Consider the following 17,422-nt stretch of genomic DNA (forward strand, 5'->3'; position numbering starts at 1 on the left):
AACCAAAAATGTAATTATAAAAGTATTATTAATAAAAACTTAAAATATAAATTGAATAACCATCATTCCATACCACAGCCTTAGGGAAGAAGGTCTGAACGGCTGAGGCGGGGATGGGAGCCTGTAGTTTTATATCTTTAAGAGTAGGTGGGCAGTGGCGTACCATTGTGGAGTGACTGGTTGTCTCCATGAATTAAGGAGAGTGCACTCTTGCCATCTGCTGAGTGGGTTAACAAGGCAATCTCCCGGAATGGCCATGGTGCGCCGAGGAGAACAAAGGCTCATTCAAATGTGATTGACCACCATCTTGTGAACTTTTGAAGCGGGAGAAAAAAAGAGAAAAAATGCTCACTCTGTAATTTTTTATTCTCACAGGAAATTGAAATGATTGACTCATGTGATTCACCGTGACGTTATTGATATAGAGCTTTTAACCTTCCGATGTTTTTAGGGAATCATGATTGCATTGTGTTAATTGAAGACCATGCATTGAAGATGTAGACGGCCGGACATCCTTTTATGTTTTGTCGCAGTAAATGAGCTCCTTGTTATTCATCAGTGCTATAAAAAGTGTCTCTTTGGTCCACCTGAGAGGAAACATGTATTACATTTTGTTCAGAAGTCTAGAGTGGAAATGGTGAAATGTGTGTCCTTCCCCCAGCGTCTCCTTCTCCGGAGCCACACGGTGAAGACACTTTGGTTAAACTCGCTCACTGTCCCCCAAGATCACTCTCCAAGTGGTTTCCGAGAAGGCTTTGATCGGCCGCAGCCTTGAAGCTGCAGACACGTTGCACATCTTGTTTATGCTGGACACTGTTTTTCTGCTCACGGGAAGGGAAGGACGGGGCTCGTCACAGTATTTTACAGAAGCAGAAGGAATGAACACTCAACACAAACACGTAACATGAACACTATATTATATAAAGTAAATGGAAGCGGTTGTGTTCATATCCTGAAACAAGTCCAATGTACGCATGGTATCTAACATATTGAATTTGTTTTACTGAAAGGCAAGGCAAGGCAACTTTATTTATATAGCACTTTTCATACACAAGGCAGACTCAAAGTGCTTCACATATAAACATTGTCATACAATAAAATAAAATAATAGTTAAGTAAAAAGTGAAATAGATAGAAAATAAAGGCAAAGTTAAAAAAAAAACATTTTAAAAGATTTTGAAAGATAACAATACACACCAAAATAATAACACATGTATTTATATACTGTATACAAATACATGTTGCACTCTTTTTGTCAGCGAGTGAACAGTAACAAGGATGAACAGAAATGTCAAACAAGCCAAATCTGGTAATAATAATAAATCAGTCTTGTATAACGCATTTCTAGGAGCCGATGCGCGTCACAACAAATAAAAATAAAGGAAAAAGGAAAAGGGCTCAAAAATAAAAATAGAAAAATCATATGAGGTCCTTCTAGCGATTTAAAAAATAAAAAGAGTTTTCAGGAGTGACTTGGAAGAATAAATGGACTTGGCCTCTCTAACGGAGGTGGGGAGATACAAAAACGGTACAAATCGAAAATACATTTGTCATATTTTGACAAATATCGCAGCAGTATGTCGTATTTGTTAATTTATTGGTGTTTCAAAAAGCAAAAAATGGCTCTGTTTTAGGCAAGGCAAGGCAACTCAAAGTGCTTCACATATAAACATTGTCATACAATAAAAGAAAATAATAGATAAGTAAAAAAAAAAGTAAAATAGATAGGAAATAAAGGCAAAGTTAAAAAAATGTATGTATTTAAGATCAACAGTCTCTGATACCCACGTCGGGACTCCGACCCAACCTAAAGGAACTTGGTCCTTACCCATGTCGGGATGTTTTACAAAGTTGGACTGATCTGCTGAAATTAAAGAGATTGTGAATATTGTGAATGGTTACAAAATGTTCTTTAATGTATTGGCCTTCAGAAAGTAGTTGGAACTGAAACACTCACTTAAATTTAGTGGTCTGTTCAACATAATTTAGACATCAACTAGCCAGGCATTAAACTGGCATGATCTGCAAAAGTTAGACAGAATCTAGTTGGAAATCAAGATGTAAAACTCTGCACCTATTATGCAGAAATATTCATATTTAAGGTAAGCAGTCACACTTCACCCCCTGCTGCCCTGATGTGAATAGATGATGTAAAGGTCTGTATATTCAGTTAACGTTAATACTTGGTTTTAAATTACTGATCTGATCTCTGGAAAATATAGCAGGTACACCCGCTTCGACTGATTCAATATTACTTGGAACATATAGACAGTGTAAACAATAGTCCTATTGAAGGTACTTAGTTATTTATATTACGTCATGCATGTACATAAGGCTGAGCTCAAGCCTTTAGCAGCTCACCAAGCTTGGACCTTTGCTATTCCATCACTGACAACATGGCCTCACCTACTGTGCCTGGAAGGGCCATGCATTGTTAACCCCCAGATTCTGTGTTGCCATAGGGCCTACACTCTTTGCCATCACAACCAGTTAAGGACAACTTGGAGAAAATGTTATTATTAATATTTGTTTATTATTCCTCAATATTTTGCATGTGAGCCGAATTATGCGTCTCATTTAACTGTGTAGAACTATATGAAACAAATGACGACCTAATTATAAACAGCTTATCAGGAAATACAATATAGTTATACAATTATTTGGTTGTTATTTCCAATACATTTACAGGAAGTTACCTCATTATCCTCATTATCATCTACTTACCAGGAAACTGCAAACCTTGGAATTCAGCCTTTGTATGGCTATCAATTTACTTTGTATTTAGTTTATTTTACTTTGAGGTTTATAATTGTTAATTTTCAACCGATTTTGTTGTAAATGTCAAATTTTGGGGGTAAGCTAAATTGTATTGAAAATACGTTACTTAATAGTTCTACTGTGTTGTGTGTGTGTGTGTGTGTGTGTGTGTGTGTGTGTGTCAGTTTGTGTGTGCGTGTCCCAACCATTGAGACCACACAACCGCTTATGTCTCATTCTTGAACTTGATTGTGGCGAGACAAAGGACCCGCGTTCCCCATTCCAACGCGGTGAACCGATCAATGGGCCGATCGATCAGCCACGTCATGCTGTGGTTGTTGTCCTAAAGATGCATGGACTCTCTCACTCCCACATGGGATTGATGAGACTTGAAATAAAGCAGAAATGAACACGGGGATTCTATGCTCGTCAATTGTATCGATTGGATGACCGTATTTATTATGATCGTTAGTGATATCTGTCCGTGATTGGACAATGAAATGTAACCAGTGTAGGTCACAGCTGACTTTCCTGGTTTCTTTGACAATGACAGCAGCTAGGTGATCAAGATTGACAAAGTGAATCGGCTTCTTTCTTTATCGAGTTGCGGCTATGCATCATTTCTCAATAACTCTCCATATTTGGTGACATCTTAGTCAGCGCGAAGGCCTGCAGGGCATTCAATCAATCCCGGCGTCATTGATTCCCAGAGACGACGGGGGGGCCACAGAGAGGGATGGGGAAAGCAGGACCTAATTGGATTGCAGATACATCTTGATCTCAAAGCCCCATCGCTCTCTTCACTCTGCTTTGTCACGATCTTCTGTTGCCTCTTAATTGCTGGTTGTCGATGTGGTGGTTCGTAACCATGGTGTAAAGCCAACGTCCTTCTGTTCCCGCCATGGCAATACGCGGAACAAGGGCCCCGGCCAACCCATGTCAGCCCAACGGAGCGTGTGCCCTCGTCCGCTTCGAGTGCTGAAACCGATTCAGTGCGGCGGTGGCCTTAAGGCACATTCTTACTGGTGGTTGACAGACAACACAGACAGTGGTCATTTCTTTTTCTTTTCCTTTTTTTTTTATTAATTGAGTCAAACGCCGAGGCTTGAAAGATGTAAAAATAACTTTCCTTTACCTCGGTGTGACACGGCCAGCAGAGGGGCCAGGAGAAGGGAACTGTGCTTTCATTTTCGTTTAGCGTCAAAGTGTAAACAGCAAAGAGCTGTGTCACAAAAAAAACAACCAAAAAAACCACCAAACACAGAATAGAATGACAGCCCACTGCTGGGAAGAACAAGTGACACTCTCTGCTAGTGTGGTCCATGTGATTCATTCCAGTCGAGACATTACGCGAGACAAACCGAAGTGTATGAAGTTCGACTTGACATATGATTTTATGATTGAACCACACGTTTCGGACGTGTTTTCCCGCGTGGCATGCAAGTGTTTGTTTAGCCTTGTGATGGGGTCATGCTGTAGGGCTGGTCATACGCGTCGTTCTCCATGATATATTTATTCATAGTACGCCAGCGTCCTGGCTCTGTTTACTTTGGAAGACATTTGTGATCAGCGTAGCGGCGAGCGGTCGTGTCTCTCTGGGGGGGGGGGGCGTCCGCACGCGGCGGCGGGGCGGATGCAACAGGAGGTGACTGGGGGCCGGCGTGGGTACTGGCTGGAGGTAAAGGTCACTGGTTTGGTTGGGCTCCTGAAGACGCAGCACTCATGCGGAGAAACCTTGGCACTGCACGAGATGGCGACGACAAAGAAGAAGGGGTCCCCGACAGATGTGTAGGCGTGTATCTGGATAACGTTCAGCTGTTGAAACAATGTGTGACATTTGTATGCGAGAAAGATATTCAGTTAGGGAAGCAGGGCATAACACCACCCAGGAGCAGAATTCATATTGGCGAGATGAAATGAATGTAATTATTTATAGGAACGAGGAGGTGAAGTGAAGCGCCATTGACAAATCTGGGCCTGGTGGGTGTGTGCAACAAAATGGAAAACAGGAATGTGTCTACTCAGAGCAAAACGCGATTCAAACTTCAAACTAGGAATAATGGGAAATGTGAAAAATAGCTTAAAAAAAAAAAGCAGTGTCAGTCACTACGACAATGGCGGATTCGGTTGCTAGACCAGTCTGTATCTCCCACCTGTGGTGTAGTCTGCCCTAATTGAGAGCTTGATTTGAATTGAGAGTTTACTAGGGATTGAGCGCAAGATATTTTCCACTCTTACTGCTTTTGAATAAATGGGAGTAACAAATAAACCCTTTCAAAACAATTGTGCGGCTAACGACCTGTAAGAGCCCTTACCTAGGAGGTTGTTCTTTGCTTTGGTAACCTAACCCTAATAGGTACAACTGGGCTTTCCACAGCTGTGCTTTCCACAGCTGTGCCCATTGCTTTAAATGTCGGTCCTATTATCAAAGAAGCTAACTGTCCTTCTTGGGAATCGTTCTTTCAAAGGTTGCTCACACAAAGGCGGTACACAGTGATACATAATAAAAGCAGACTTATTAAGAATATTGGCTGATAAAGTGAACCATGGGCTAATGGGTTTTCAGGACAGAATTTACTTGATTTTGAGAGCAGCAACGCTAACACGTATTTTCTGTGTTGAATGAAATCGCCTTGTCATTTAAAAAGCTATTAATCACACTCACACTTTTTAGCTTTCATTTAGATTTCAGTGATGTTGATGAATTGAAAATAAAAAGAATAATTAGATTTTATTTTCCTCCCATTTTGTTCCGGCTTTCCGTCATTGCCCCCACATCCTTCCCTACAACTTCAACACCATAGCAATAGCAACCAAAACAACGACAACAACACAACGACAACAACACAATAACAGCATAACAACCACAACATAACAATCACACCTACACAACAAAAGCATAACAACCAAAACTACTCGACAGCATAACAACCACAACGACTGCATGACAACTGTAACTTCACAACACCATGACAACCACAACAAGAGCATATCAACCACAACAACAGTATAACAACCATAACTACAAAACAACAGCATAACAACCACAACAACAGTATAACAACCAAAACTACAAAACAACAGCATAACAACCACAACAACAGCTTAACAACCATTACTACACCAACATCATAACAACTATATCACAACAAAATCAGAACATCTACAACAGGGTATCAAACACAGGTCCAAAACAACATAACAACCACAACAACAGCATAACAATCACGAAAGCAACAACATCAACCGCACAGCAACAGCCACACAACAGCAGCATGATAATCATATGACTGCTGCCTAGTTCCTGGTCCCCAAAAGAGGAAAATCGAATCTCGTGTCTGAGGAAATTAGAGATTCATGGGCGGTCTCGCTGGTGTCTCAGAGGCTGACAGACAGAATGAATGTGCTGCTCATTGTAATGATCACTCTAAGCCTTTTGCTATTACCCATGCATGCTAAATTTCAGGAAAAAGTGCACACGGCAACCTTTGATCAGGGCTCTTAATGAGGCCTTATGGTCCTAATTCTCTGCTCGATGTAAAATCCTATATTTTATTTCTGCGTTTAAAGGAACAAAGTAGTTGACGGTCTGATGAGTTGGTGGGACTTGCTAGTCTCCTCATGCACCAGTCGTCTGCTCTGAGCTCCTGCAGTTTACCGTTTACTAAATGGTGAATCAAAGGAAAGGCAAACGAAAGACCATTCTTGACTCGGAAAGGTGATGAGAGGGTGACAAGGGAATGGTCAAATAAGTATAGATGAATCGAGAAAAGAAAGTGTGGCAAAATAAAAAGACTAATTTAAAGAGAATAAAATAAAAATAAATTACAATTTCAGGACAATAGGAGTCTGGCCGACTTGTCTGCATCCATTCAACGACACATGTCCTAGCGATAATGGAACAAATGGAATGCATGTTCTAAATCAAACAACTGCCCCAGATTTACCCTTCAATATCAAAAACACTAAATATTGAACATTATACTTATTAACCATGGCATGTTAACACTGTTCCCACCGTCTTGGGTTCTGTTAATATTGACTTGTTCTATGTTTACATTTACATTAAGGGCATTTAGCAGTCGCTTTTATCCTAAATGACTTACACTAAGTACATTTGTCAGAAGAAAAATAAACAACAATATATCGCTGCCGGTACAGTAAAGATATTCATAGAAACAGGTGCCAAGCACTTACAGTTGCTAGGTTAGGTGTGTGTGTGTGTGTGTGTGTGTGTGTGTGTGTGTGTGTGTGTGTGTGTGTGTGTGTGTGTGTGTGTGTGTGTGTGTGTGTGTGTGTGTGTGTGTTCTTCCCTGTGACTGAATAGCCTCCCATTCAAGGTATTCCCTGATATTTCCAACAAACTACCAAAGTAGGTATGAGTAAGATTTAGAAAATATAAACATGTTTGATGTTTTGTATCTTTGATCTTCGGTCTTTGAGGAGACACTACTGGTAGAAACTCACGTCTGTATGCCAGTAACACAAACTGCTGTCCTTTTGGGAGTGAATTAGTTTTTCAAGTTGAAAGCTGTTTGAAAGCTGTCCTACAGTCAGAAAGTTGTTTGTAGTAAGTAAACAGACAAAACTACAATAAAGGCAGGTGCCGTCGTTGCAAAACTCTCTGATTTGTATCATTTGGAAACCATTTGGTAAACATCATATCCTACCCCTGTATGTTGCACCACCAATGTGTGTTTTATCAGAATCATTCTGAAAATAGTGCACCATAGACAGTGTTGGCTCTCTTCTCCTGTTTAGGAGCATGCACCAATTTAATCAGACTTTTATCTGATGCTTTCCCAGGTGCTGACCTTTTCTTCCTCTAATTGGTTTACAGGAAGGCAGGCTGGTCGAAGGATGCACCAAAATGCCATATATATATTCTCCTGCGTGGTTAGGAACCCATTCAAGGGTAATATTCATTACAAAAACAGGACATAAAGATCATTAGGAGCTGATGTAAAGCGCATCCAAAATGGTGGTCGCGTGTGGGTGAGTGTGTGTGCGTGTGTGTGTGTGTGTGTGTCTCTGAAGCAGACCACTGGGGTTGCCTTTGTGGCACGTGGGCTCTTTACCAGATAGGCTATAACAGAGCGATGGGATTGATACTCCGACACACTCTTCTGTAGTTAATTATACATTAAAAAGAAAAGTGATTAAGATTAGGGATATCAAGCTCGTTATGATTAAGTGCTAATCTCCTTACAGCCAAGGACTAACAGTCAACCCTCCGGATGCTTCCCCTTCCGCACCACCCCTCCCCCCTAACTCAACCCCACCGTGTATGTTGACCCACAAGTCACCTCTGTCCCCCCCCCCAGGCAGTATCTCTTGCGTAACCCCATTCTCACTAATGATGTGAAGGGTCCAACCGAAGCCATGTCCCACAGCAAAATCATCTCCATCTTCCAGCAGCTGCGGTTCGTTCCAGCACACTCTCTCTCTTTGTTTCTCCCTCTCCCCGTCTCCATCAGTGGATTCGTCTTTGGGCCCATAGCTGTAAATCTCTAGCCTCAGCCGGGGAAATCTGTTCAGATTCTCTGGGCCGTGACTCAACTGACAATGATGCCCGGAAGTTACGCGTTGTCAGAATGAATCACGGCACACGCGCGGGGACGCCGGCCACGGCGGCGTTTGCTCTGCTCGGCAACCGCATGGAGCGCGATTGGCGACCGCCACTGACCCTCCGACGGTCCCTCTCTGTCGTCCACCTCCAAGAGCTAAATCAGGGAATGCTTCCTGAACCTTTCGACGAGTTCACCGTCGTCGATCTGTTGTCGGCTCACTCACGATGACACTTCACGCACACTGACGGGTTTCAACGTGGAGTTCGACGGGTAGCCAGGCTGCATAGGAATTGAAAGAAGCTTCTGCATCACTGCAAATGTTTCTTTTCGCTTCGATGATCCCCTTGGATGAAGAATGAAAAAAAGGCGGGGGAGATGAATGTAATTCCTTTCTGGGAAACAGCCATTAGGTATGGAGCGTTTATGATTTGAGAATAAGATCTCTATCCACTGCAGAGATTTTTTTACATGCTTTGGCTCGCTAACTTTTCTATTACTGTATAAATAATGTAATCCATCTAACCGTTAAAGATAAGCACATTACATTACCCGATTATTTTATATCCGAAAAACCAAGATAACGGCTTCATTGGGTGGGCTGAATTTCAAAGATAACTTGGTTTTTTCTATATTTATATTAGCTTCGGGTTGTGTCTATATTTTAAGCTTTTAGTAACTGGTGCAGTACCCGTTCAATGTGTGCTTGGCCTCCAGTATTGCTCATTCAGAAAAACCTTAGGTCAACACTACCCTACCTTGGGTCCTCAGTACAACACAATCAGCAACACACCCGCCAAGTGTCCAGTCAAGCTGTTGAGAAGAGCGACGGACAGACACACGTACATACTTACAGAAACTCCCCTGTAGGATTCAAATTTTCAGTCCCTGCCGTAGAAAAAGTAACAGCAAGATCACACGGACAGAGTGGCTTATCGGAGCGGTACTATCTAGCGCTGCACCTGTAAATATGAGGGGCCAAATGTGTGAAATAAAGTGCGTGAAACTAAACAGCTAGCAGTTGACACCTTCACGGTGTCAACTGCTGGGAACAACAATGCGGTTCTGAGCCCCAGGAAATGCAACAAACTGCCATTTTAATTGCGCCTGACTCACACTGGGACACACACACACACACACACACACACACACACACACACACACACACACACACAATCTGTGTGTCGGGTGACGCCGCGGCGTGCTGAACGAAAACATTGACTCACACATGGGCAATGGTGGGCTTGGCGCCATGCGTGTGTACGACCGTAAACCCAAACGCATTCCCAGCACTGCTCCGCGCAATCAGCCCCCTACACCAGGAGAAGGGAGTCACCATCGGGGGAAGGGGGAGAGATGGAGGGGGGGGGAGAGACCAAAAGAGGGGGAGGAGATGAAAGTGTTTAAAAAATCGTAGCCCCGGTGTTAATCAGCTGTCCCCCGCACCGCGGCACCGCGGAGAGAGGGGGACTCAAGGTGACACGCTGCGACACTGCCTTCAAGTCAGAGCGCCGCTCACTTCTGCTGTCGTTGACACACGCGATTAAGGGGTTAGGGCTAGGAGAGAGAGAGAGAGAGAGAGAGAGAGAGAGAGAGAGAGAGAGAGAGAGAGAGAGAGAGAGAGAGAGAGAGAGAGAGAGAGAGAGAGAGAGAGAGAGAGAGAGAGAGAGAGAGAGAGAGAGAGAGAGAGGTAGTACAAATAAAATTAGACTCCATTTCGAGTCTCTTGTTTCATTCACTGTAATCATAAATGATTTGTCTCTGCTTTAATGGGAAAAGGTCATGATGCGGCGCTAGACGACTTTGAATAGATTGATACTAACTCGCAGAGAGAGCTGTCAGTGCGCTTGATGCTTCTTGTAGATCACATTTACAATATCTTAGTTTTTGATGGCGAGCAGCCAACAATTATTTGATAATTCAATGAGCTCTTATTGCTACTTTGGAATGCCCAAATGAAATGGGTGTGTGCAGGGTGCGTGTCCTTACAGGCCAAGATTAACCACATTTTGACCCTACATATACATACGATACATACATACAATGACATAAAGGGATAATTCCATGTGTGACATTGTTGTAATATAAATAAATATATATATATATTTTTAATTTGAGCAGTGGGATACATTATATAGAAAATGTAATGAGATTGAGCCCTTCCCTGGAGGTAGGCTCCAAAAATGTCTTAACTTTAAGAATGTTAAGTTCTGTCCCCTCGGACTGGCTGTGCGAATGTGTGATGCTAACTAGCGTAGCTCGGCTGGCTGGGTGGTGTAAGTGGGAGAGCTTTTGGGAGTGTCTATAGTGAGAATCTTGGAAGCAAAGAGAGAGGTATGGGCTGGCCAGCATTTTTTTTTTTGTAGAATATATCTATTAAAGGATTTAATAGATATATTTTGATATATATTGATTTCATTAAAAATACATTTTTTAATCCCTATTGATGATTTCTTATTGACTATGGATATGTCCAGGTTACTTTAAGCTAAGTGCTTATTGGATTGTCACAGATTGCGTCTTTCCTTGACTGACTTTCAAAACTTGAATTCATTGTGGATTCAAGACACGTGAATCTTTTCCTTACCGTATTGCCTTTTCGCCGATAAAAAAAAAGTGAGAGATTCAAAGGTGAAAAAAGACGGTTTAGGGTTTCTGGGGTTGAGACTCATGCTTTAAGAGACACGAGTTCAGAGTTACACGACACGACACTACTCTCCCAACTGTTGGGATTTAAACCGCAGCATGGCCTTGTCAGCTGTCTCTGAGTTGTTTACCTGGCGAGTAAGTTTCCAAGACCACGGGTCAAAGGTCATGTAAAAGTGTCTTTCTTTGTGCTGTATTTTCCATTTTCATCTTCCATCTCTCTGTAGTCATGGTTTAGAAATTGAATTAAACTTTTTTCTTGCCAAGAATTGTGTGACAGTATGCCAGGAGGACCCAAACGCCGGTCCATAACCCTCATCAGCTAGTCTGCCCGTGTGGAATGTACCTCGCAGATATGGGGTGCACTATGTTCCATTTATAAATATCACTGATATTACAGTGATATTTAAGTGATTTAATGGAATCCATTTGAGATACAGACAAAATAATGATTGAAAGGCACTGATAGGTACGATTGTAGCGAAATATATCAAACATTGTTATTGCGTCAACTTTAAGCAGCTATTTTCAACACAACGCAAAATGATGTAGAAGATAATGTTTTTCCAGTTATGCAAGAAAGAAAACTCATTTAGCACAGGGATATTGAAAACCATTGTTATTATATTTAATGAACGTTCAAACTTCTGCCAGAATGGAGCTAAATCAATAGTGGTATTTTCTTTATCAATTTACATAGGCATTCTCAAGCAGCTTTACAATAAACTTTTGGGAGATTAACTTTTGTAACATAAATCAATATAATACAATCTGAACAAATGCTTAAAGTCAATCTTAAAATGTTAAAACAGGCCTTAACAGGCCATTTATTTATGACACTACTATAAAATAACAGAAAAAAACAAAACCATGTCATTAGGAGCTATAATCAGGTAAACTGATCACTGACAATAATTGAAAATTATATGACTATGAAATAGGGATGTAACGGTATGAAAATTGAACCTCACGGTTATTGTGACCAAAATTATCCCAGTTTTCGGTATTATCGCGGTATTTTTAAAAGTGTGTTCAATATGTTCAGAAAGCACTGATAGGCCTATGCAAACTGAAATAGTTAAAAAAAAAGTGTTTATTATATTTATTTATATATTATATTATCAAAAGTGCAACTTTTAACATCAAAGGAACAAGGGTTCAGCATGTAAACAGCTTATTTATCAGGAACATTTACAGTAGAGTAGACATAAAGAACAATATGCAAACAATTACTCGCTCTCCGTCTCCCGCCGACACTTCCTCCGCAGATCGCCGTGACAGCGAACTCCTCCTCTCCCCCGCCTTCCCCCGCTCAGCGCCCGGCTACAACCCATAGCGGGAGTTGTTTTGTACTTTGACACTTGTGTATAAATACTACTATGACGACGGTGACTACTACTACTTAAGACAGAGAGATCTGAGATCTGGTTAATTTCCCCGCACATCAGGCTTGAGGGAAGCCCAGGCTGATCGTCCGCTGAACTCCTATATAACGGAGTTAGTAACTGAATTACTCTATAATAAAAGTAACTAGTTACCAGGGAAAGTAATTATTTGCGTTACTGTAAAAAAAGAAAAAAGTAGCTTTGTAGATGCCTGTGTCGTTGTGGGATGCTTCATTAAATTAGAATTGCTTACAACGGATGTCGACAAAGTCTTTGCTCCTGGACATAATGTTCACTTTACATGCACATTCTTGCCTTTGACCTCAATGAATTTGAAGTAGTGCTTATATCTCCACCTTGAAAATGCCAACTTTTCATCGGATTGCTCCGGACTCGCCATTTCTACTGCTTCATCGAATCTGTTTGGTGTTTGTGTGTGCATGTGCGTGTGGCACGCGTATCCTGGCTTGTGTGTAAACACACTGGCTCCGATTGGCTACCATGAAACACGACTCTTAGCCAATCATAATCGCTTATCTCGTTGTTAACCCACCCAGTCTCCGTCCTCACTAGCAGTTTATGTGTTGAGCCAGGGGGTGCGTTCGGATTACGCAGTTTATTCAATCAATTCATAGTAACGCACCGCATTTAACTGTCAGTAACGGTAACGGCGTTGTAACGACGGAAAAATTAATTAGTTAGATTACCCGTTACTGAAAAAATAACGGCGTTATTTTAAACGGCGTTATTCCAAACACTGCTCGGATGAAGTGCTGGGAAGGATTTAAGCACACGGTTTCCACACCGCGGGCGCGGTTATCCACCGCGATAATAATTTTATTTGAAATGAAAACAGTAATTGTTATTGACAACATTTTTATTGCGGTTTACCGTTACACCGGTAACCGTTACATCCCTACTATGAAATGAAATGAAAGTTGAAGGTATCTAATCTTATCTAATGCACAAAGGCACTTAGAAATAGTACTTAGCATTGTGTAGCATCTTATCCTAGCCTTCTTGTCATTACCTATCTTTGTTGTGTATGGGGAATGTTTTTTTTTTGTAATTGCTTGGCACTTGTTTCTATGAATATCTTTACTGTACCAACAACAATATAACAATAATATGACAAATGTTCTTATTGTAAGTTGCTTTCGATACAAGTGTCTGCTAAGTGCCCTAAATGTAAATGTAATGTAATTCATTATTCAATTTAAAAGACTTGGTGGCTGTAACTCGACCCTTAAAAGGAATTAAGATGTGACCTTCCCTCCTCCTGGTTTACTTAAAGGTCTCATGACGTGCCACCAGGTGTGGTGTGACCATGTCTCTATCTATCTTTCTATCTATCAAGGCCTCTTTCAGTCTGGTCTGTCTAGCTACAATATAGATTTTTGGTATCTTTGCTTTTTGCTATCTTCCATCTACAATATTTATCAGTCTATAACAATGTATTCCTGACTTCCATTTATTTTTCAGATATTTCAGATATCTCCTCACCAGGTGTGGTGTGATTGGCCATTACAAGCCGTTTTGGAAATCTTCCCCTTATGACATCACAGGTGGGCGTGTCCCCCTAGATGTTCGCCGGATAGATGAGCAACGTTTGCTACGGTCCACTGGGTAGGCCGGTGGACTGATCTATCCAGCGCACATCTAGGTGGACACGCCCACCTGTGATGTCATAAGGGGAAGATTTCCAAAACGGCTCGTAACGGCCAATCACACCACACCTGGTGGTGATGTCACGGGACCTTTAATATTCGGTGCATTGTCGTAGACTTGAATAAGCAGGCCTGCAGTCAGTACTTGTGTCTACATCACTACATCAGTCTGGGAGAGGATGAGAGACGGCAGAGATGAAGGGAGGGCAGAGGAAGGGGGAGATATCTGAAATATCTGGAGAAAAAAAAATGGAAGTCAGGAATAAATTGTTATAGACTGATGAATATTGTAGATGGAAAAAAATAGCAAAAAGCAAAGATACCAAAAATCTATATTGTAGCTAGACAGACCAGACTGAAAGAGGCCTTGATAGATAGAAAGATAAATAGAGACATGGTGTCATGGATAGATAGTAGTGTGTGTGTGTGTGTGTGTGTGTGTGTGTGTGTGTGTGTGTGTGTGTGTGTGTGTGTGTGTGTGTGTGTGTGTGTGTGTGTGTGTGTGTGTGTGTGTGTGTGTGTGTGCGCGCCATCCTACTGGCTTATGTGTGTTTCCCTTTAGGATTGTCATTATACTATTTGTTAGTTGAGTCACCACACAAGGGTGACTGGAGGCTACGTTGAGTGTCTACATAATTCACACAGAACTCAATCCCCACGGGTCACAACTAACACACATAGACTCCTAATGATGGCATGCAGAGGGAGAAAGGGGGAAGGACAGCGTTAATTACAGTCACATGCACCAGCACATACACAAAAATACACACAAGAAAACACACACAAGCACATCCGCCACCGCCCCCCCCCCCCCCCCCCCCACACACACACACACACACACACACACACACATATATGGAAATACTTACAACCATTATTAGTGGATCACAACATGTTGTTTGATCTTGAACGCAAGTTTTAATGAACAACAATTCATTCATGGCTATTATAATAGGCCTGTGTTGCTATTCACATCTGTTAGGTAGGGAAGAAACATAGTAATTGGTGTCTTAAACTTGTTTCCTGATTAAAAACTTGGTAAAAAGAGAGGATTTGTATGAGATAGGACAATGTATCAGACGACTGATGAATAAAACCTACACATTCATCCAACCCTAGATTTATGGTTAGGGAAAAATACAAAACTAAAATGTTTGGTAACAGCAGAGCACATTTTTTAGTCTGGTGTTAAATAGCGATGGGTTTTAGTCTTCAGTCATGCATAACGGAGTGCGTCGTGTTGGGAAACGGGAGCCAATGAAAGCAGGTGAAGGTAATTGAATAAGGCCACAGCCACATTGTAGTCCTTTTGGAGGCACACCTCCCAAGATGACTGACTTGTTACGAAACTGTGAGTTTAAGTTTTTACTCACAGGCAAGGGCAAAAATATATTGTAAGGAACGACCATGAAAGACTATTTTCTGAAGACACTTTTTTTGTGTAAGTAAGTAAGTTGTAAACCCCACAGTAATAGCAATAGCGGTTGTCTTTAGATTAATTTTAAAGGACTGTTTATATCATTGTAGGTTATCTCTTCAACAGTTCAAATGCCGGAGGTGTTTGTAAGCAGTAGTAGTAGTAGTAGGTTTTTATTATCCCAAGGGGAAACTTGGTTTGCAGACAGGTTAACAGGTAAAAGCACACAAGAAATACATTAAAACATCAACAGTGACCCATACACACATAGGACACACAGGCAACACACAACAGTCAAGTCTGGGATTCAGTATTGTGTCAATTTAGCAAGGATATTGTCCTAGGTAAAAATGAGTTTTTGGTCCTATTGCATCTGCAAAAAGGGACTCTGTATCTCCGGCCTGAGGGGAGAACCTCAACATGTCGGTGAAGAGGGTGGCTTTTACGGTCTAAAACCGAGTAGGCTTTACCGACGACCTGTTCCTCGAATGTATACATCAGCGGAGTCTGTGGCGTTCCTATTGACTTGCCAGCTACCTTCACAATATCACTCATGTGGTTTCTGTCCTTCACAGTGATGCTGCCATACCAGGCAATAAATGAAAAGTTGAGGACCGATTGGATAAAGGACTTATTAAAAAAAGTTGAGGTTAAGGGGACACATAAAGAGAAAGACAACATTTCTGCCATAGCTAGAAGGTGATCATAAAATCCACACTTCTAAATTCCACACATCATCCGGCTAGACTCTTAGCTAGCCAGCTAATGTTAGCGCCTCAGAGTAATGGGCCAGCTGGTAATGAGGTTCATCAAATCCCCTATATATAAAATCAATATGGTGTGGGAACAGCCAGCCTCTGTCTTGTGTCACAAAGATACTTCCCTTGAAGAGTGCAATAACTGCACAGTTGACACATGAACCAAAACGTGCAGAACCTCAATCAAACTCCAGGAAAATAATCACAGCAGGCGTTTTCAATGCTTTTATTCCCCCCCCCCCCTCCGCAATCGCCAAAAGGTGTGTGTGTGTGTGTGTGTGTGTGTGTGTGTGTGTGTGTGTGTGTGTGTGTGTGTGTGTGTGTGTGTGTGTGTGTGTGTGTGTGTGTGTGTGTGTGTGTGTGTGTGTGTGTGTGTGTGTGTGTTTGCAAACATGAACACACCACGGTGTTTGTAAATGTGTGATGTGAAAATAACTATCAGATAGATTTTAATGGACTCCAGCGATCAAAGGCGTAAACAACCTAACTCAGAGACAAAGGTTACATGCAACATCTTTGAAGTTATTTTTAATTACAAAGCGCCTACAATTTACTCGGAGAGTGTACGCCTTATGGTCGTTCAATTAAAGGGACCTTCCAATGATTTTTCAACATTTTAATGGTCTCCAAGTTGCCCTAATAATAGCCTAAAAATTGCTTATACATTAATTCTGGGGATCAAAATATTCCTAGTTTTCAGAAAACTGCCATTCCCTCCTGGCAAAATCACCCTGACCAATCAGCTATCTGTTTGGTTCTGTGAGTTTCAGTTGCCTTGTTGTTAGCCTCATGAGCAACGGGTGATTTTACAATGGCTGCCAGCAATGAATACCAATCTAAAGATCAAATGAGGTACAGAACTTCAGCCAAGTTTACTGAGTGGAAGAAATGGTCGATATTTATGTGGGCCAGAAATCAACCAAGAAGAAATCTTCCAGTGGTGGCTTCAGCTGTTTAGCACCTCTCATTCTCAAGTATCGCTGCACTTTTCACTAATAGCTTAAAGGCTATGTTTATAAATGCAGTAATTGCCATTACTTAACCATACCTTTTACTTACTCGTGTTTACTCGTTCACTTTCAGCGTCTCATTTAATGAATAATGTAGGGGTGCTTGTAAACATGCAGGGCAGAAGTTCTTAAATAGGTTTATGGCAATTTTTAATGATTTTCTGGCGTCCTTTCTGACTCTTTTCTACGCAGGCTTTTCTTTATGTTACTTGCAA

At 41.4% G+C, this 17,422-nt stretch overlaps 1 protein-coding gene across 1 annotated transcript in view; it reads left to right on the forward strand.

The window, feature by feature from the left end:
* Window positions 1-7,735: 7,735 nt before the first annotated feature.
* LOC311340437 (VPS10 domain-containing receptor SorCS3-like) overlaps window positions 7,736-17,422 on the forward strand; it is a gene marked incomplete at both ends in the record, with an annotated part of 88,742 nt that continues 79,055 nt past the window's right edge. Inside the window, 4 exon segments of the mRNA XM_084465332.1 lie at window positions 7,736-7,752; window positions 8,082-8,180; window positions 15,316-15,352; window positions 15,356-15,373. Coding sequence (XP_084321458.1) covers window positions 7,736-7,752; window positions 8,082-8,180; window positions 15,316-15,352; window positions 15,356-15,373 — 171 coding nt within the window.

This window comes from Micromesistius poutassou (genome assembly GCF_964030765.1).
Source record: "Micromesistius poutassou genome assembly, chromosome: 3".
NCBI classification, from domain to species: Eukaryota; Metazoa; Chordata; class Actinopteri; order Gadiformes; family Gadidae; genus Micromesistius; species Micromesistius poutassou.